We start from the raw sequence: 22,185 nt of genomic DNA on the forward strand, positions 1-22,185 counted from the left end.
TCCATCAATTATAAAAGCAACTGACCTTCACTAGACGCTTCATGTATTTATCCATGACGATCTCGGTAAGGGCCGGCTGTCCCACGAGCCCAGGCGAGCACCTCTGTCACGGAGAGGCCACAGGCTGACAGGCAGCCAGCAGCAAGCCCCAGGTCCTGCCCCAGAGGGAGCGCTCCCCGGGCTAAATCAGCGTGGTGGCTTCCTTCAGTTTGGTTACTTCTGCCTCTGCCCCTCTCCTTGGGCAGAGTGCAACACAACCAGCGCAGGGATGAGGATGGCTGATTGCCCCCCTGCCCCCAGACAATGGGACACTAACGGCGATTTCATGCAAGGTTTCCTCTGCGTTTCAGTGACAATCATCCTTAACTCCCTTGATCCTCAACCAGGCTCTTAAGCAAAAATGTAAATATGTTAATGACTGCAGCAGCCATCTGACTCAAGATCTTAATTCCCTGGCCCAAAACAAGCTTTTTCCTCCCTCCCCCCGCTTTCTGTTCTATTTCTTCCTTATTTAAGGGCAAATACTCCATAAAGCAAAGACACCACATCAAAACTTCAAGAAAAATTTAAGGAGAGGGGGCTACAAACTCTGATGGAAATTGGAAATGGGACTGAGAAAAGAAAATGAAAACTCAAATTGTTTCTCCTCTTTAATTAAAGAGGCATCAGCCACGGCTGAGTGAACAAGTAGGGTGGAGGCTGATGCTGCAGACAGACAATGGGTATCTTGGGAAAAGTCAGACATTTCACATAGCGCAGCCAGCTGCTCCTCTCCCCCCATGGCAAACAACCCTCGGGGGCATCAGAGCAGCTGGAGAGTCAACAGCTGAACTGGGCACAATACGAGGACCTTTGGCTGGCTTTGGGATTGAAGATCTGCCCCAGGAACAGAGAATTTTCTACCACCCATGGTTTCACACATCGTCTTGGCACGAAGAGAATATATCACTCAAACCATAAGTTGTGTTCACGATGGGCAAGGCTCCAAGCAAATTTATCCAGTTTGGTTGTTGGCTCTGGGTTGGATCATTCCCTTCCAACCTGAATCGTTCCATGGTTCAGCGGTGCCTTCGGCTCCTGGAAGAGACTAGCCTGGCAGTCAGGCCTCCTGGCACTGACCCCAGCTCTGCTCTGGACTAGGAGGCAGGTTCTGAAAATGCACTGCCCTGAGTTTTAGCTTCTCCTCCTGATATACGGAAGTGACAACTACTGCTTTATCTCCCACCACAAAAGAGCTGTCAATAGATAGACTGCTTCTTGGTCATATTTAGCCCCTTCCCGTGGCTGGCACTGGAAAGGGGAAGTCAATTGCTTGCAAAAATCTTTTTGCCTCCAAAGTTTTCAGAAACAACTCTCAGCATTGCTGGCTTTGAACCCAGACTGTTAGATGGCACAGGCTCTGCAATCTAGGGATGTCAGCATGTATTAAATACTCCCAGACTATCTCCAGCCTCAAGGGCCATGCTGTAGTTAAATCAGAGTGTCCAAGTCAATATGTGGAACTGACAGACTCCAAGTCCAAGCTGTGAAAAGGTATCTACAACAGGCATTGAAAATGTCCTATTATATGTCTTACCAGACAGAGCTCATTCTGTATCTTCCCACAGCCTCTGTGGTCACACTGGGAGCCCACTTTTTTTTTTTTTTTTTTTTTTTAACATGGCAGAAGGATATGTAGCATTTGCTGCTTTGATGAGGATTAAAGGAACTACAAGGAAGAAGGTGAAAGTTGGTCTTGTAATACATACGAGGGTAAAAAGCAGGGGTTGTTCTAACAGGAGTTCCATCACTGTCTGGTGGCGGTGACCTTCCCAACATCTTGATGATCCTGAGCTCTCTTCTGAAAGTGGGAAGTGCACACGCGAGGAGGAACCCTGATCCAGAAGAGCGGCAGGTCAGTGAATACCCCTCCACCTCAAAATTCAGCTGCTCACCACTTAGAGTCACCTAATCTGAGTCCCATGAGCATGTCGGCAAAACATTAGTGCTGCCTCCCTGTTAATAATGAATTTACCCAACACCACCCAGACAATATAGAGCGATTAAAGGCTGTCCAGCTGTATTTTTGACACATGCTAGATTGCTTTGACCTGAGGTGAACTTGAGGGCTGGAAACATCACCCAGCTCTCAGGATCCAGATTGCATTTAAGCACAGAGGAAATACCCTAACTCACCAGACTGGGCCCCCAGACAGCACCTGCTCCACAGGAAAACTGCTGCAAGAGAGCACAACATTACGCAGCTCAGCATTTGGTCTCCAGGACGAGAGGCGTTCGCAGACCAGATGGCCCATCACCTAGATATGGGTAGCTGTTTCACCGCATACAGCACATGGCAAAGTGGAGATGGCAGGAGCTGGTCTAAGATTCCCTTTTCCTTGAAGACCAGAATAGCCTGAAGGACCCAAGTCCATCAGCCAGCTGGCCCATCTGTAGAGGCATTTCTGCTCTAATTTCTTTCTTTTACTGTCTCAAGCACAGAGACAAGTATGGGTCCTGGAGTACTACCATCTGCTGTTACCTTCTGCAAAAGCATTTTATCTAGGCGGACACTGGAAGCACTAATTTGATACGAACAGGAGAATAAAATGATTCAGGAATGCAATGCTGCTCAGTTGTTAGGCAGATGGAAAAGAAGGCTTTGGGACCAGGTTTGATTCTTGGTATTGCAAAGATTTCTGGAGTGAAAATCTCTTGAGAGAGATTCTTTTCTCAACCCAGAAGCCTCTCACAGTGCCTTGACTTCCCCAGCTACCAGGCAGAAGTGATGGACCTGTGCCTGCGTGACCCAGCACAGCAAGTGCTGTGGAGTACTTACAGAGCACGACTGCGATAACTACATCAACAAAGGGCAATTAGCAAGCCACAAGGCCAAGCAGCACAGGGAGAACATGAACATAACTGGTCTTCTGCCAAGATTTCACATACAGAAACTAAGCAGCCTTTCCAAAACCAAAGCCAATGACGGCTGGGTCAGGGGCTCATCAGCTAGACCACACTGAACTCCTGCCCTTGCCTCCTTGGCTCTGTAGAAGTTTAGATCCCAGATCAAGCCCCCATAGACATAAAACAGGCCAAGCAAAACCTGCGTTCAGAGATCCCAGGAAATTCTGACCCACAGTTTGCTGGGAAGTCTTTCATTCTCAGCCAGGTAGCCAAATCCATGTTTCTGCCTCCAAGCGCATTTTTAAATGCACCTCTCTCCCCTCTCCTTCCTCTGTCTGTGGGTTTCTTGCTGCAAGTCCTTCCTAAGACACTAAGAGAGAGCCAAGATGCACTCACAGGACCTGTTGAATCAGCTTTCAGTCTTCTGCTGATTCAATGACCCACCGCTCTGAGCAAACCCACTGCCGCTCTCCAGATCAGCCTCCTGGCAGAACACTCCCAGGAATCAGCCTCCAGTCTCAGCTGGGAAATTACACAGTGTTCAAGCCACCCGGAACTGAATTATTCAAAATGTGCCACTGTGCAGGCTTTGAAGCCAAAGCCACACCCCAGAAAGAAGCCAGGGTAAATAGAAGCTCCATTATCAACAACACTGATGAGGAAGGAGATGCAGCACTGAAAGTGAGGGAGATAATTACATGATTAATGAGACAGCATGGATGGCAGGAGATGCCCTCCATTTTGCCACAAGGCTTAATGCAGAAAGACATGTTTATAGACTGAGCCTTCTCCACTACTGCTTCTTCCTCTTCTATTATTTATGTTAGTGCATTAAGACTAATGGAAAGAAGCTGAGGCACTCTAGAACGATTTTTTTTTTTTTAAAGTGGAAACATGATTTTTAATTTTGTTCCAGCACTGGCCACATGGCGCACTTTGCTGGATAGACATCCTCAGCTGAAGCAACAGGCCAGACAAGCAGGGCAGGTTATGGCCCAGTCTTGCAAGTCCTAAGTCTTAAATCACCAGCCCAGCTCTGATGCTGACTCACTGGGCAACCTCAGGCCAAACCTCCACACAGCTGGGTCTCTTTGCATGCTCTGCTGGTCTAGGTCTGGCATTCTGCTCACTGGAAGGGGGGTGGCAGGAGAAAAAGAGAGACCTTAACAATAGTAACATGTACAAATCCCTACCAAAATACCAAGTAGCAGCAATGTATGAAACCTCGAGTGCACTTAAAACCAGAACTGACTCTGCAACTTCCTGAACTTGTGCCACGTTTCTGAGATGGAAGCTTCATCTTGTCCACAAAAACATCACTTTTTTTGATGAAGACTGCCCCAACCAAATCCAACCTAACAGTTAAAACGTTTCCTTAAATCCTTTCACCAAATCTTTTCATATCTGCTTGTCAGCACTGGCCCGAACATTTTCATACGTGCAAATGCCGAATCTCTTCTCCCTTTTCAATTTCTCTAGCTTTTAGGGCTCAGATTCCAGTCTGATTAAAATAAAACCCACATTTCATTTAGTTGATGTAAAGTATTAAATATCAAAAGCTGAAAACAGCAACACACATAGTACCCTGACACTTGATATACTCATTTGTTACCACCACATAATTATTGCTTATGTCTTTCTAGTAGTGTTTTATTGGAGAATCTCAAAATCCTGTACGAATATTTTTTAAATCTTTCAGGGCTTCTACATGGTGATGGGACATAGTGGGAAACCCACTTCATTCAGAGCTGAAATGCAATACATTCTGGGCAGGATGCTGCACTTCTTTGGACTACATAGCTTAGCATGAGGCATAGCGTGCACAGTCAACCTCACCGTCTGGAAACAGGCAGGCTCTAATCACCGGTTCTACAAGGAAATTTATGAAGAAAAAAAAGGTAGAATAGCTATTCAGCTGGGGCTGTATTTCAGGCCAAGCTCCTGCAGTCAGACCCCTGCTTACTCCCAGGTTAACTAAACGTACACAAGTATTTCCTTAAAAAGCACTGCAATCGACAATGCCTCCTGTCACAGCAGAGTCCCTGCTGGTAGAGGTGAGGCAGAGAAGTCTCATTCCAGCCAGGGTTTGGTCCAACATCAGCCTGAGAAGCAGCAGAGGTGGTACCAGTGCAAAGAATTCAGTAGTTGCAGTGTTTCTGTTCTGTATCTGGACAGAAGCCCAACGACTTATCTCTGCCATACAATGACAATGTACTTTCTGTCCCAGCAGTAACCCTCGAGAACGTTACACAGCAGTTGCTAAAGTTAGATAGTTTTGAATCAGCAGGTCTAGATAACTTGCATCCAGCAGATTTTAAAAAGACAGTAATGATACTGACTTTCTGCAAGTCTGGGAACACTGGAGGAATATCAGGATCTGCTTTTTACCTTTCTTCCACCTTTGAATCAACAACAAAACCCTTCCAAACATGCTCTAAAACTGCTGTCCACACACAGTGACAGATGCCCCCACCACTTCCAAAACTGCAAGGCTGTGACAAGAATTTAATAGGATGAGCAGGTCTGTCAGCCTGAGCGCAACCCAGAGCAAACGAGCAGATGACTGACATGCAGTAATGCGCAATTGAAGGAGGAATGGTCTAACACCAGTTAGAATGGCTACAGAAGTTAGCTTACATTGAACTGGTGTTACCTAGATAAGAACACAAGCTTGGTGCAAGGTCCCTGGTATAAACAATTTCCGCAAGGCATCTGACAGCACCAGACAATGCTGTGTTTGAGGACTTAACTGTGACACAAATTCAGGCTGTCACACATTCAACATGCTAAAGTCTGGTTATTTGATAGGTCTTAAAATAAAACTGAACTGGAGAGCTACCATCACATGGAGATGCTGCTAATGGGGTCCCATGACAATTTGTTCTCGTCCCAACAGAATTATTAGTGACTTAGGAGAAATAATAAGACAACTCTGCATAATGCTCACAGATGAGTTAAAATAGCAAGTTACTAAGCATGAGCTGGGTCTTTCTGGTAAAGCTAAATGCTTGCAAACAATACATATTACTGTAAAAACAAATAGAAAACCACATGGCCAGGAGCCAAGAATGCCAGCCAGCTTACAGCACAGGGAATGCCATCTTCAGAAGCAGCCACTGGCAGGGGGAAAGCCCTGTCTGCTGTTACACTGAGTGCTCTCAAGGTAACCCTGCCTTCAAAAAAAAAAAAAAAAGAAAAGGAATGTGACCAGTAGGCTTGTAAATGAGGTGACATTACCTCTGCATTTGGCACTATGTCACTAGTACAGCCTGCCTGGCTCCACTGATAGGCTCAATTCATAAGCTTATGAAAGGGGAGGTTAAGCAATGACTTGATCACTGTCCAAAAGAACCCACAAAGGGAACAGAAATTTGGCAGTAGAGGATTCCCCACTATGACAAAGGCATAATCACGTCTAGGGGCTAGAGGTTGAAGCTGGACAGCATTAGAGTAGGAGGAGTTGGTTGTTTTTAGTATTAGCAGGTGATATGGCTCACTAACTTCACTGGAATTTTTGCAATTGAATTGCAAGCTTTCCTAGGAGATGAGGTATAGCTGAGGTCAAGACTGCTCAGAAACTCTTCTGGCCTTCATTGTGAGAGACCAGACAATCCTAACAGTCCACTTCTGACCTGACTGCAAGACGTTAACCAGGTTCAGCAAAACCTGAACCAAACAGATGGGTTTTAAGCCCCAACTAACAACTGCTTTAACATGTATAACAAGAATGACCCACCTACGGCAGAATTCAGAGCATGCTTCTGGTTAGAATGACCACCACTGAGCAGGACTCCAACTAACCAGACTGGGAAGCACATGAAACTTGTATGGATTTTACATCTGGTTTTGCTCAGTCACGGGGACTAGAAGCTACCAAAGAAGCTCCTCTGCTTTCCAAGCTGAACTGGAGTGGATGGAAGTGTTAGCCTCGTGAAGAGGAGACAGAGGCACTGCAGAATTCCCCGTGATGCCTTGCAGGTACCTGGTGTGACTCTGCTACAACACAAGTGCACCAGACAGGCTGGTTCTAAACGGAGCTCAGAGCTGGATGTATTCAATGGTACAGGTTAGAGTAATAATTAAAATTTGAGAGCAAGCAATCCTGGCTTACGTCTTTCCAGGGTAATCACAAGGGTTACAAATGCAGTAAGGAGCCGGATTTCTGAAAACTCCGGTGGCTCACATTGTTTCTTAGGATTTACATCCAAATCAGCCCTGGATGGCACCCAGGCTATATGTTCCTTGCATGGAGGGCTGTGAGGGACAGCCCTGCAGCGTTTGTGCCTTTCCAGCATTTCCTGTGTCAAATATACTTTGGCTTAAGGGTAAAAGAAATCTGTCTGAGTGCCAAAGCTGCACAACCATTGATCAGAAAAATCAAGCTACATATACGTCCTTACAGGATGAGAGGGACAAATACAAGGCAAGGCAGAGCATTTCCAGAGTTCTCTGCCTCAGTTTGTCACGTAGACACAAAACTTACCAGAAGTTTTAAACCAAATCATGATATAATAACAACTGTGGAACAGGGTTGCAACTAACTTCACAGAAGGAAATGCTGTCTGTGCAGACTCCCAGCCCCAGCCTCACAGCCTAGCAGAGCGATTCTGCCTGCAGGCACCAAAACGCAGGGCTGGCCTGGGGTGAGCTGTGCCCTGCAGGTGTAACGTCACTGCGGGGCCCAAACACGGTGAGCAGGGAATCCCTTTTACACACTTGCTTGCCTGACAATAAACTGTACCACAGCACGGCTCAAAATCCATCTTTTAAACAGTTTCCAGGGGAAAGGCTCCTTCCCACAGCACTCCCAAGTCCCCACAGAGCCTGGCCCTACCTGAACCATATCAGGGGCTTTTTATTGTCTGGGGAGACGGGGGCAGATATTCCCTTCACAGCCTCCCACACAACAAAGTGCTTGTCCTGTCAAACCCTCCCTCCTTCAGATAGCCGCTCTCTTTGCCTGCCTCCACCTTATTTCTGCCTTCTTTACTGAACTACGCAGACTTTGCAGGTGTACAGGGCTCACAGGTGCTTTGAAGTGCACTTGCTTCCTCTGACAAGCCTGTGCACTCTTCCCAAGCTCTAATACTCCCCTTTTCACTTGAACAGTCTGGCTCGAATGCCATTTAACCATTCAAAGCTTAAGTCCCCATGGGCATCCACAGGCGAGCAGACCTCCCACTTAGTTTTCCAGCCACATGGCAGCAGAGACGTGCTCCTTCAGTAGGCTCAGGGGATAGCTGCACACTGCCAGCACGGGTGCGAGCTGTAGGGGACCAGGTACACAGCAGGCTCGGGGATCTTTAGCAGAAGCCCGTGGTCTACGTTTGCTGTGCCCACATCAGGAGCATGGAGCTGTGGCTGCACTGAATCTTAGAAAGAACAAGCCCTGGCCACTGCGAGTCGCAGGCTCTATTTTCTGGGCAACACTTCAAACACACATTCAAGCGCAGAGATGGCTCTCCACAACTCATATGGTGCCAGCACCAAACGGCCCAAATGCAGGTGATCAGAAGAAGGAAGCAGAGAAGGCACAGGCAACAGCCATAATTAGAGAGAGAGCATAATTAAGAGAACAGGAGTTGCATTCCTCAGGAATAAGAAATTCAAAGCGGCCCCCCATAGAATCACCTTAGAACTGAAACAACTGAAAACAAAGAGGAAAACAAGGCAGGAGGGAGAGACAGGGAGACTGGACTGAAAAGGAAGCTTTGGAAGTGGCAACACTTCTCTTAGTCATGCATCGTTCCTGCATCTCTGGGAAGCGGGAAGAGAGGGGAGAAAAAAGTCTTCTCACCTGTGAGTGTAATCAGAGAGACAAATCCTCCTCAAACAATCCCACTGGCTTCCACCGGGGATTAATTAGCCCACCAAGGGGGATCAACTTCTAGCAGAGCATCCTCACGGAGCATGCTGCAGACTGCTGCACGTCGGACAGTCACAGAGAAGGGAGTGCAAAGACACAAAAGGAGAACTGCAGAAGGGGCAGGAGAAGAGGGCAGCCCAGACTGGCTGAGAGGAAGCCCGGCTGAATGGAGAAAGGCAAGCAGGGATGTGAATGAGCAAAAAGGTGATGAATGGTAGGGAGGGCATGGAAGTTTTACACAGGGCAGAGAGCAAAGACGCTCAAAGACACTGAATAGGGAAGAGTGAAAGATGCTGCTTGAATGGAAGGGGGAAGAGGGAGGAGAAATGAGGCAGAGAGAGAGCAGAGTGGCACACAGCAAAACAGTGCAAACAGAATAGCTTCCCGCACAGACTTGACAAGGCCTTAGAGAGAGAGGCAAGTAACACAACATGAACTTTAATCCAGGAGCAGAAAAGCTGCCTGGAGCAGACAGTGTTACCATCATCTGTCCCTTTATAATCCCTACACCATCAGACACCTCCTTTGCTCCCAGCCAACGAATTCTCATGAACCCAGCCCAACTCAAACAGCAGCCACCAACAGCCAGACAGCCTCTATTAAAAGGAGTTGTAGCAAAACTGAGCCAGTGACATGGAAATAGCTGATGGATAAAGCACAAAAGATAATTAAAAACAGCAACCCAACAGATGCAAGTGTAACACTACCCTAAAAGCAGGACAAGATGCAGTTTATACGTGTAACACAGGAACATTGCTTATCACCAGTGTTGTTTGCAGAACATTGCTCCCATTTCTAAAGCCAGGATAATTTTTCCAAAACAAAACTTTTCCAAGTAAAACTTGGAGATGTCAGCATTGCCAAGACTTCCCTGTGAATTTGTCTTAGCTTTGAACGTTGACCATTTAGAAGAAATCCTCTCAAATTCTATAAGGCCAAAATACCGGGCAACAGCATTTTCAAAATGTTCCATTAGAAAACTGTCATTTACGTTTATGCTGAGAGTACCAACATAAATGGCTCAAGTCAAACTAAATATTTTGCTCAAAGGGAAACAAAACTCCTTTTCCCAATCTTTTAGGTAACTGCAGACAAAACTAAGTGTTATTATTCACCTACCTCCACCCTTTCTACAGCTGGGGAAACTGAGGCATTTAGAAAAGAAGCAGTTTATTACTTGAAGCTCACTTGCAGAGCTGAAAACTGGATCCAGTCCCATCCCTTTTGGGTGTGCAGGTTAAGATAGACCAAGGTGTCAGTAATCCTCCTAAGTCTGGCAGTCACCCTCTACATGATCCTATGCCAAATCTTGTTTTCCCAAATGCAAAACAAAAGATATGGTCATGAACTCGACAAGGGGTAGTGTAAGGCCTTAACTTACAGCCCTTTATTTCATGCTTAGAAAAATCTTTCATATTTGTCAGGAACAACCATTTGAAAGCTAATTCAGTGTCTGGAGCTCATGTTTTGTTGCTCATAAATAGACTTCACTGTCACACAAGCTAAAATGAGAGGTCATAGAAATACAGTGGAAGGTAGGACACAATTCTCAAAAACAAACACAATGGAAAGGAAAACAAATGTAAATCTAAGACTTGACCCTATTCTGCCTTTTCAGCACATCATGGAAGTCAAACATACAGATTGGCTTTTAAAGTGTTATTAGAGAAACCAAGAGGGGTCCATCTCTGCCCCAGTTTGAGCCTCTGAGTTCTGCCCTCTGCCCCCCCTTTTTTTTTTAAAAAATGTTTCTCGCACCAAGCAGGCATAAGAATATCAATGCAGTTACTTTCAAGCAAAAAATGTGAGCATCCTGGAGTCAGAGCACAAACAGCAACTCATCTGGGAAGAGACATGAAGATATTTTTCTCTCCTAATAAAATAAGAAAGAAATTCCTGAAAAACCTCAGCTGGATCATCAATCCCTCTCAGAGACAGACAAAGAAAACGTCAGATAGAGAATTGGAAACTGGCTGTTAACAGTCAGGTCTCTAGCACATACTGCGTTTTGAAATGATAACCTGTGCTGCCACTGTCTGCTCAGGAGACAGAGTTCAACTTTACGTACTGGGAACCCAAGGCAGAGAGGCTTCATTCACCCAGGGAGCAGGAGTCTTCCAATACTACTGTAGCTGAGATGAGCTGCCTGTGCTCCAGCCACCTCCATGAAGCACTCCTACATTGCCAGCTAATAACTGACTAGTAAAAAACTGGAAATTGCCAAATACAAAAGGGGACGGGGGGCTATGGAAGGATTAAGACAGAGTAAAGGTCAGAGTACCTCCAGCAAGTACACTAAGGTTGACGGTTCTCATTTGGACATCTCATCTTGTTTGTGAATGAGTCTGTCCTGGTAACAGCAAGGACATGAGACCGATGTGTTTGCACAGGCATACACAAACAAATGGCAGTGCCAGAGGGGCTGTAAGGGTCTCCAGAAAGGCTGCTCTGCCAAAGCTGACAAGCTTGAGCATTGCAGCTTCACAGAGCAGTTGAGCCCATGGAGAACCGTAATTGCCAGTAGAAGAGCGTCTTAGTTTTCCATCTGCCAGCCTGGGTACTGGCAGATCACATTACATATGGCACTAGGGGGAAGGGTGAGAGAATATGAATAATTCTCAGTTCAATGAGAGGAGCGCGAGCTGTGCAGCTGCTGCAGTTCAAGCAAGCCCTAACAGCACCAGCCATTGCTTTGGGTCAAGGGATCATACCATTTCAGCCTGCTTCCTGATTTGTGCTTCATCCCAGCTGCTCTCCTCTCCCTTTAGTGCCTGCCTGCAGGAACAGCTAGCTCTCTGGAAGAAATCCATACACAAGGAGAAGAGGTTACATGTGCCTGAGGGAAGTGACAACACAAAGCAGTTCACTGCTTAGTCTAGAAGCATTCAAGCAGGGTCACCATCTACTAAAAAGAAATACATAAATACATAGATAAACACTATTCAGGAGAAGGATTTCTTAGATGGGACAGCCAGGAGTTCAGGTATGCTTCAGCTTGCTTGATTCCACAACTCTGGGAAACTGGCAGCTATCACCACTGAATCAGACAGACTTGTGGTGCCAGCAGCTGACAAGTCAGCTGCTTCCAGGATGCTGTAGCATCCATGCTGGAAGGGACCAACCTGTCACCCCATCCCCATCCCACACCCAGCCTGGGAACTCTAGTTCTTTCCTGCTCCCCAAATCTAAGTGTCCCATATTAGGCAGCCAAGGCAAAGCCACTACCACAGGCTGGGCAATCTTCTTATGCAAATGAACTCAGGGTAATTGGGACAGTTGCAACGAGTCCCCGACAATGTTTGCCTTTGTGCAAGCCCCTGCCAAATACAGACTGAGATGCTTCCTAAGGGTGGCAGTGAGAGGGGGCTGGGCTGGCGGACAGGGGTGATAAGGACACACGTCCTGCCTAAATGCAGCGATGCTCTCAGAGGAGTGGAGCTGACAGGTGAGGAAGGAGGCAGATGCTGCAAATAAAAGTCACTGACTGGAAGTCTCACAAATACTCAGGGAAACACAGCCGCTGTGGCAGATCCACAGCGCTGTCCCCCACATTACAGCCACGGACAGAGGAAATTCCCCAGCCTTCACCCAGCTAAGGACCTCAGTCCACAGGACTCAGGTATCCCAGGAGAGCTCCCACCAGAGCCAGGTCCCGACGTAACACAAACACACCATCCAGAGCAGGCGCTGACAGTCCCGCACCGACTGCTCTGCCTCGTGGTTCTCTCGCTTCAGCCCCATGAATCTCATCCACGGGCTCTATTTTTGTTGTAGCCCTCCAGGGCCCGTGCAGCAGCCGTGGAAGAAACCTCCACAAAAAGCCACCCCACCCTCCACCCCCCCCGAAATCCTGCCATGCAAACAAGCCTCTTCCCACCCAGCGCCACAAGGACTGAATGGAGAGGGACTGAACCCCCCTGCCCACCCCTGCCTGGTGGTCTTTTTGTCTCGTGACCTTCCCCACAAAAAACACAACCCCACAACAATCGGGCAGGCAGCATAATGTGCTTCCCAGCCCTTCAAGGCAAGCTGGGGAGGGAATGAAGGGAAAGCTGAAAGGATGTGGGGACGAAGAACGGATAGGCAATGAAATAACAAGCAGCGTTGTAATTCCTACTTGCATGGCTCCATAAGCCAGAATAAGAATGGTTTTAATGAAAGAAATAAAAGAATCTTTGAGCTATCTCAAAGAGCTTAAATTGACTGGGGAATGCCAACTTGTGGGATTTTCATTAAAAAAAAATAAAATTAAATCCAACAATATTTCTAACCCCTGTGAATATCTTTTAACCTTTTCTCCAAGAAGTCCTAAAAAAAAAATTAAAAAAAAAAAATCGAGCCCCTTGGTGCAAACTCTGCTGTTTTTTACTTGGCTATCTGTGAGATTCAGTCAAAGATAGATCAGATACAAGATTTTCCTTTAAACTGATAGCTATTTTTTTTTTTTTTTTTGCAACAGCTCTAGCTGTAGGCAGCATCAACATACATGGAAACCTTCCCTGATATAATGATATAACAGCTTGAAAGCACAGAAAATTTCTGCTGGTCTGTCCTAACTATGGGGAAAACAAATCATCACTTGTACTATTTGCAGCAAGTAGTAAACGTGCCTCCAGACCACGCATTGTCCTCACAAGGTAACAGATACCCTTTGGTTACTGGAGGACGTGACTCCTTTGGGAAAAGAGCAACAAGGGTCTCCGAGACCTTGTTAGAGGCAGATCAGGAGACTAACAAGGTCAGGGGAAACTCCTGCCTTTTGAAATGCCCGGGGATTCTCCCCAGCTCCTTGTGCTGGTACAGGAAAAGACCAGACTCCACAAGAAACTGAACCAAAGCAAAAACCAAATACAATCTCTCAGGGCCTATTTAACCTCTCAGTGAGGTTAGTGGGACCTTTGGCTATGCTTCAGGGCACTGGAAATACAGACTTAGCGCCTTTACAAGAGCAGGAGGCTGTGCTTTTGGAAATCCTGGCAGCCAAGGTGGTAACAGAAAGCAAGCAAAGCTCCAGGAAGCACTTGCATGATTTACAGACAAGTTAGCCACCTGGGGAGCACGTTACAGTAAGAAACGACCTCTCAGCTACTGCCAGCATGCCACATGATGCCGTTATTACCCATATCCTTGATCAAAGTGCTGCACAGTAGAAAACCACCTGACGAGCCGGGTATGGAAACACTTTCATGGGATGGTGCAGACGATGCAAAGAGACTGAAAGTCTCATAAAAGGCCATACACAGCTGCTGCGTGCGTGAGGCTGGGCAGCTGGCCCCAGCAAGGGGGAGCAGAGCTGTGACCAACTCTTGCCCATGCCCTGAGATGAACTGGAGTAACTGGAAGAGCAGCAGCAATGAGCAGGCACACAGCTGGCAAACTTCCCACTACAAGGATACCGCCTCCTGTCAATCCACTCCAGCCCTAATCCCCTGTGGAAACATCCCATCAGCACCACGCTAAGAGGCAATCTTTCAATCCAGATGCTAACAATTAACGATAGCGAAGATGAGGGAGGGACAGATAGAAAAATACAACCAGGTGCTGCTCATCACACTAAGGAGGTGCAGAGGAGCAAGACAGGAGCCCAATAAGCAAGATATTTAGCCTTGCTGAGCCCTGCAGTAACTACTACATACGAGCATGCACAGGGCAGCATGCCTACAGTGCCAGATGTAAGCTGGTGACAGTCAGTGTCGCTACTCGTTCTCATGAGAACAGAAGGAGCTGTGACCCAGCTGCAAAAGCTGCTTTGGGATCTGCATTATTTCTGTCCCATATGGGGTAGGCACAAACCTGCTGCTGGTTTGAGGATTTGCACCATGAGTCTGGGTATTTTCCCCACACAGAAGGAAAACTCTGCTTTTGACTCAGCTCATTTCACGAAGATTTCAGCAGAAGCCATATTAAAAATTGAGGTTGCTCAGGCAATAGCAGATCATGAGCACGGTTAGCACATAAGGAAGCAAAATACCTCTTAACTGGAAGCTGGCTGTCAGCATCTTCACCTCTTAACCCAGGGAGGGAACACAGCTAAAAAGCAGCTGCATCTCCCACAGCCCGGGCCCATCCTGAACACCGAGCACACTTTTCCCTTAGCATTTCTATGCTAGAAAATATAATTGAATAGATAATTGCTTGTTGTAGCAAGCAGGGAAGTACAACAGACTGGATTACTTAGGCGAGATTCATTCCTTTCCTGTTGTATAAAAATTAATTTTACTTTATTTTAGTCTTTACTATGACAATGAAAGTTATATGGCCATTTTAATTGGCCAGCACTGCTTGCTCCAGCAGTTCTCAACTCTGCCCACAGTACAGTGCTGCCTTCCACAGCCCTAAAGAATGGCCGATACCTAAAAATGCCGAACACATCCAGCCACCACTGAAGTCAGTGACTTCAGATAAGGCTACCAAGACCCCTGAGCACGGAGGGACCAAGCCTCCGGAAGAAAAGCAGCTGAGTTTTGCCTGCATACTTGCCTGATGCCCTTCAAGCAAACACAGCAGATTTTCACAAGGTAAAAGACGGGCTAATACCAACTCCCAGCAGCCTGCAAAGCCCTGCCATCACAACTAGCTGACTTCAGAGGCAGGACATCATCACCAAGCACCCCTACTTGCCTCTAGGGACTTTTCAAACACCATGGTATTGGAAAGAAGCGCCACAAAGGTTCCACCTGCACCCCAAGCCATCCGACACGGGTCCTCCACCTTGGTTCTGTTCCTGCTGCCCCCACCCAGCAAATCGGGTTCTTTCACTGCCTTCCCAGAAACATGCCAACCCACGGTCATTTCTTCACAGTGCCAGATGGAAACACTACTCAGTCTAACCCTGGCGCACATCCTTGTGGATACGGTACTCACAGAGTCGTACATTAGTACAATAATGATAGACTTTCCACAGCCAAACTCTGCTGGCTTGAGACCACTACCATTTAGAGAGGCTGTAGCCAGAGAAGACACTTGCTAGCAAAGTATTTTTTTCTGACAGGAAAGATGCTGGCTCTTATCTAGGCTTGAAGCCTGGATTCCACCCTAGAAAAAAATAAATAAGTCACTGAAGCCTCAGGGAAAGAGATAATTTGAGCCTGGATATTCCTTTCTCCTTGGCACAATTTTACAGCGCGTAACACAACATTCTCTCTGCGTATTTGCTGCTGTCTTTCCTCAGCCCAGGTTTGTAATAAATGATGAAGAGCTGAAGTATTTGTGTCCTAGTGCTCAAGGGAAAAGCGACAAGCAACAATGATTTCAGATTGCAGCCTCTTATCATCATCACAACCTCATGTGCTTGAAAAATGAAATTTATCACATAAACACTTTCTCAGGAAGGGGTGCATGCTGTGTGGGTTTGTTTTAATAAAATCCTCAGCAAAATAAATCAAATATTCCCAGGTCTGCATGCTTGAAGAAACACTGTAAAAATCAAAATCAGGAGAAGTCCTTACCCTTCTGAAATCAGTAATAAAATTAGCATGGGGCCCAAAGGAAGCAAAGAGGGCCCTCTCAGAGGGGCCAGGATTTCACTGTGTTTAAAACCACACAGTGGCAGATCTGTACCTACTTTAATGACCTACTGAATCCTTTTAGTCCTGTACATCCCTCCACAGAAGCCTAATAATGAAAACGTATCTAAGAAAACTTGGCTTTTCCTGAAGAACAGTATCTGAACAGATCTCTGAATATACATTTCTGTGGATTTGAACTGCAGTGCTTTGTTTTCAAGTATCATTGCATTTCACATTTTCACAGCTTCTTTGGAATAATATTTGTTACAAAAACAGTGTAAGCAATACTCACAGACAAAAGAATAGCCACCCCTTTAAAACCATAGGGCCTCTCCATTTGTACTGTTTTTGTAACAAATACAGCCCGAGCCACTGAATTCCAAGTAAGAGATCCACAGGCAACTTAAAAATTCAAGCAAATTGCCATGCAACATTAAAAGCATTCATTTTTACGAGCATCAAATTCCACCTATTAAAGGATCAGTCATCCTCTGCAGCTACCAATTTACATATCCAGCCTGCAAGCTGCTGAGGGGCCACTGGACACGAAATTCATGAATACATTAAATCCAAAAAAGGAAAGAGATGTCCATCGTAATTCAACTTAATGATCACATTTTCTTTACAGGAAGCAGCACAACGTCCATGTCTGACAAACACACACCCCATAAAGGCACCCAGAAGCGATGAGACACTGAACCCCCTACTTAGAGACTGTAACTCTCTCCAGTTACATGCACGGCAGCGTTCACACCTGAACCACATTCAAGGAGAATGCAAGGAGAGAACATCCTTTGAGATACATATTCACCAAGTCACTGACACCCATGCTATTGCACATTGACTAAATTCAACGGCCTGTTCCTCACTATGGAAGACAGTTTATCTGGACATACATTACAACCCTAGACAAATTCTCAGCCCTTTTGCCAAACCAGGCAGTATTACCAGCCTTAATACAAGAGCTCTTTTGATCTTGTAACAGCTAGAGTGGCACTGGTACAGCTATTATTCCTCATGGAACAGAGCCGTGATCTGATATCACACCTACTTTTCACTCTGTGTGCTGCTGTCTAGAAACAGATGTAAGAGAAAGCTTCTCAGCAGTGTGTACAACTTCTGTCATCTTGGATATGTGAATGACCCTCTCCAGTGCCCAACCCACAGCCAATTACAGCTATGGCAAGGAGAAAGGTTTCTATTTCAAGCCTGTTGAAGAGTTCACTGAGTGCTGTAGGCAGAAGGATGGACACAGGAGAAGGTGTCCTGTAAAAATGTTCTCCTTTTTCTTAACTGAGCACCATGCAGGTAGGCAGCACCTTGGGGAACGAGGGGCAATCCCAAGACTGAAGGGTTGCATCACATGTCACAGCAATAAGCACCTGTTTAAGAAAAAAAACCAGCAACAGCAAAACCCCTGCAGATAATCCAATTAAGGCACAGGATAAAGTCACAGAGGTTAATCAGATCTGAGCCATTAGGTCTCTCTCTGCTGCTGCTTAGTGACATATCTGGTAAGCAACACCATCGAGATGAAGGCCAGTCAGGAACATCAACTTGATCTAACCAGCCCCAGGAAAGAGGCATTGCTTCCCTGCTGCATAAGGCAGAAAAGGAGAGGAGCACATTGCAGGGCAGGTGGTCAGCTGGGCCCAGAGCTTGGCTGCCCCATTAAGCCTCATCAGGTGCAAGGATGCTGTGACTGATGGGCTACATTAAGCAACCCTTACAGCAAAGGCCAAGGCTATGTGTGCAGGGTGCTGAAAAACTATTCAGCAAGGAAAAATTCTGCCCATAAAGCTGCAAGCAGGCTCCCCTTACCCTGTGTTTCATTAGCTATAACTCTGCTAATGAAGGCCACAGCAGGGCAGGTAAGGACTTATGGGCCACCAGCACAAAGACCACCCAGGCTGTCATACCTGGCACCTTCAGAATTGGGAGCCAGAAGAGAGCTGGGCTGGGCTTTGCACTGAATCAGCTCCTGCAGTGTCTGAGGGACAGGGACAGACACAACAGGGTTCAGCACTGTCCAGGGCCAGGGCACATTGCCCCCTGACTAGGGATTTATGCCCACCAAATAGAAGGCATCCAGCCCGTTGCCCAGCTTCAAGTCCTGATCTAAAGCTGCACTGCAAAACTGAGCATGCTGTTTGCCTGACTCAAACCTGCCTGTACTGCTACATCTGCTCAGCCCCTCTTCCTCCCCTTAGGGCAAAAAGAAGCCGGTGTTCTTGGCCCTTATTGCTTAGGCAAGTGTCTACACCTGGCAGTGATGACTTGCTATCTCCTTCCTCACACCTGTGGCTGCAGGACAGTCAGCACAGGAGGACAGACCAATTCTAGAAGGTGACCTCACCTTTGACCCATCATAGTGGACTGAGGCACAGAACAGCAGGGAGAGGAAGAAATTTTTTCTACACCCATTTCTTCTGGACAGGGAGAACGTGTGGATCAGGAAGTCGTCTTCTCTCCTGGGTAATACATGCCAGCCTTTCAAGAGGACAGATGGAGCAGTAACTCCAATACAATTACAGAACTGTAGCGAGAACGAGAGAAAGATGAAAGGTACACAACTGCCATTCTACCAGTGATGCGGATCCCTCTCGTTGCCAGAAATGTTTTAAGAAAACGATCCCTAACCAAGTGACTGTCATCTCCTGGAGGAGAACAGGGTCTCCAATACCACTCTACCTCACAGGACTTTGTGAAGAGTCCTGCTAGACTCCTCTGTTAAGTTCTTCTTCCTTCATGGTAAATTTGTCCCTCTTCTCAGTAAATTCTTCAGTCCAAGGACAGCATGTGTCACTGTTTCTCAGTTCCCCAAAGGGACCATGATCAATACCATCCAAAATCAGAACTTTTGCCCTTCCTGTAGGAAACTTTATCCTTTCTTTAAATGTTTGGAGTTTTATAGCAATCAACCGTGAAGCCTGTCAGGAGAAAACTACATTTAATACTCTGGACTGGAAACAGAACATTTCAGAGTAAAAATAGCTCCCTTTTTCACTGTCTGCCAGATCTGGGAGGGAGGTGAAAATCTACAGGGACTTCATTTGATGTGTGAAAAAGCAGAATTCTGTAGCAGCGAGTATGCACACACTTATTTTAGGTCAAATAATAGCTCTGCAATAATACTTAGCTTGGAGGAGAAAACCAAAGCTTGGACTAGACCCACGCTATCTGGAACTGAGTACCGTGACAATTCAAGTGCATCCACCACAAAAAGAGGGGAAAACTTTTCAATAAATACTTTAGAAGTTCCATCACATCACAGTTCTTCTGTCTTTGAGTTCTTTTCTCTTTCAAATTTCAAGTAACTTCTCCTTTATCAGCCACCATGATGTCTGTTTTACTAAGATATGAGAAAAAGACACTCTGCTTGACTGAGGTCTGGGCACAGACCTGGCCGGCACACCATCTTTTCCCCCACAGCACATAGATCCAGACAGGCTCCCTCATTCCACAGCCATGCAGTGGGGCAGCAGGCAGCCCTGGTACAATACGCAGCCTTCCTCCCTCTCTTCTCCACCAGGGGAGGAGGACAGGCCATACACCACATCTAGCTTTCTGAGGAACCAGAGCTCAAGCCTGCCCATCTCAAATATAGCAAACAACTGCACTGTTTACTCCAGAGCACCTTATATTTTGAAAAAGGGCCAGCTCTGATCTTTGAGGTGAAGAGTTATTGATCAGAAGAGAATGGCAAGGCTGCATCATGTGTCCCGGTGAACAAAGGCTCTGCACAAAGCTCTGCTACCAGCTCAACTGATAGACCCTGGAAAGGGAAAAGAGGAATCAGCACACACAACTTTGGATCTAAAAATGCAGGCAGGTAAATATACAGTAATTAGGGGGTACTGAGTAACGCAGGAGTGGTGGGACAGGAGTAGGGCTACTTTAGCAATCTGAGTGGGAAGCATGGCCTGCCATTCCCTCCCTCCCTCCCGGTACAGGATAAGAGAGGCTGGATCAGCTATATAATGCTGATAAATGTCTCATCATTGAGAAAGAACAATACAGGAACATTCAAACATCTCTTCTCTGATGTAACCACCACAACTGGCACAAACACAGCGTCCTTATCAGAGGAGGCAGGCCCTGATCAGGGCTGACTGCTTCTCTGCTAACATCAGAAAAACACCTCAGTGTCCCCACTGGGAAAGAGCTCATTCAGCTACAGCCTCACTGGGAACAGCGAGCACAGCGACCTCAGAAAGCCTCCAGAACTCGCACTGCGGAAAGCATCCTTCCTTGAATGAACTGCTTTGGCTCGGGCTGCCTGTGTGTAATTCAGATTGGTTTAGACTACAAGAAACCATCTAATGCAGCTTTGTGTCAAACCTCCGCCCACACATCAACTACATAATTAATAAGGATGAGAGAGAACATTACCCCAAGCTGGTATTCAGATCCTCAGCAGTGGTAGAGCCCGTCTTATGCTGTTTGGCCTTAGAAGTCAGTAAAAGGAACGCATCGTACTACATGCTTGGTCATTAAATACAGGCTTATAAGCCCATAAAAAGTCAGTGTTGCTTGCAAGTGCAGGGTAATTTTTTTGCATGAAGTAGTTTGTTTTTTGGTAGGCCCAAAAGTTAATTAGTTTTCCCAGTTTTATTACTCCACATGGTCAAATAACAGCCTGGAGCTAACAGCCAGTTGGAACCGTGCAAGGTCCAGAAAACTCTCACTGTGCTTTTCAGGACTGTTTGCTACAACCATAAATCAGCAGCTAGCAAATGACTTCCTGCTCCAGCTCTTCTTGGCCACCAGCACCAGTCCTAAACGATCCCATAAATCAATGTAGCAAGGGCAGCTCTCAGCTCCGGGGCCACAGAGGGAATAAGGCTGGAAGATCTGTTTCAGACACACATGACAACTCTTTGTGAGACTTTCCAGCTATCACCACCCTGGGAGAAGTCACTCTAGGCACCTGTTTCATTGCAGATCCCGACTGCAGCATTTACACCCCCACCGGCTTCAGCTCTCACCTATACCCATGAAGGTGCTGCTGTGCCTGCCACAGAAGCTGCTTCCTATCTAGCCTGACAGGTAGATAAACTGGCCATGGCCCTCATTCATAACCAGATGTGCCTTCGGCCTCTCCCAGGGTTACAGCAGACCTTGAATGCAGACTGGAGGTTCTAAGAGGTGAAGAAGACACAAGGAAGCCAGCACAGTACAGTACAGCCTCTGGGATCCGGACTGACTGGACAGCATTGCAATAATCACACTCAAGACAAAAAAACAGCTGTGGTGGGGATGCCCAGCACTGCAAAATCCTCCGAAGAAGGCAATGTACACAGTAATTTATAGAGCTTTAGAAGAGACAACACCAGGACATGCTGAAGGTATGCAAGCAACCCTACACATGTACTCATAGGCACTGAGACGTCCCCAAATAGTTCCCAGGGGTGGCAACTCAAAAGTGCGATGAAGCAAACACGCAACTCAATAAAGATTCCTCAGACACAGCAGTGAGGTTGGAAGGAAGTTATCCCTCCAGCCACGGTCACCAGGCACAGCTCACACAGCAAAGACAGCAGCAACAGGAGCATCATCTCCCCAAGGGGGCTGCCTGAATGCACCAATCAATGCAAACCAAACATTTCTCCAAAAAACAAATACTACTGTCACAGGACACGTGAAGGAAAAAGGTTTGTGCCTCCCTGCTAATGGGGAGGAGAACCCAGGGACATAACTCCACTCCTAACAAGACTGTGTGCAAAAGCAGCTCATCTATTAGCAGCCAAGAGGGAGTAGCTGTGGGAAGAGGCAGCAGTTCAGAGGAAAGAACTACAACAAACACTCATTTTCCTCCCCAGTGCAAACAACTAAAAAGCAACACCATCCTGCAGAGGCCAAGATGCGTAAGCCCACTTGCCATCATTTCTCAGCGTGAGGGTAAGTAAACCCGTGAGAGGTGTG

At 46.6% G+C, this 22,185-nt stretch overlaps 1 protein-coding gene across 24 annotated transcripts in view; it reads right to left on the bottom strand.

Moving 5' to 3' along the window:
- The window catches only part of RHBDL3 (rhomboid like 3), a 72,161-nt gene that overhangs the window by 30,199 nt on the left and 19,777 nt on the right, over nt 1-22,185 (bottom strand). For 6 of the 24 annotated variants that reach the window (XR_013940735.1, XR_013940736.1, XR_013940737.1 and 3 more), the window contains one exon: nt 1,749-1,874. The exons of 3 other annotated variants lie outside the window; for them this stretch is intronic. Coding sequence is in view for 11 of the 21 variants with exons in the window: in XM_080561244.1 (XP_080417370.1) it covers nt 1,749-1,874 (126 nt within the window). In the remaining 10 variants the exon portion in view is untranslated. 15 more of the 24 variants (XM_080561240.1, XM_080561238.1, XM_080561237.1 and 12 more) reach the window with 13 other exon arrangements.

Source organism: Anser brachyrhynchus (assembly GCF_964034855.1).
Source record: "Anser brachyrhynchus genome assembly, chromosome: 18".
Classification (NCBI taxonomy): domain Eukaryota; kingdom Metazoa; phylum Chordata; class Aves; order Anseriformes; family Anatidae; genus Anser; species Anser brachyrhynchus.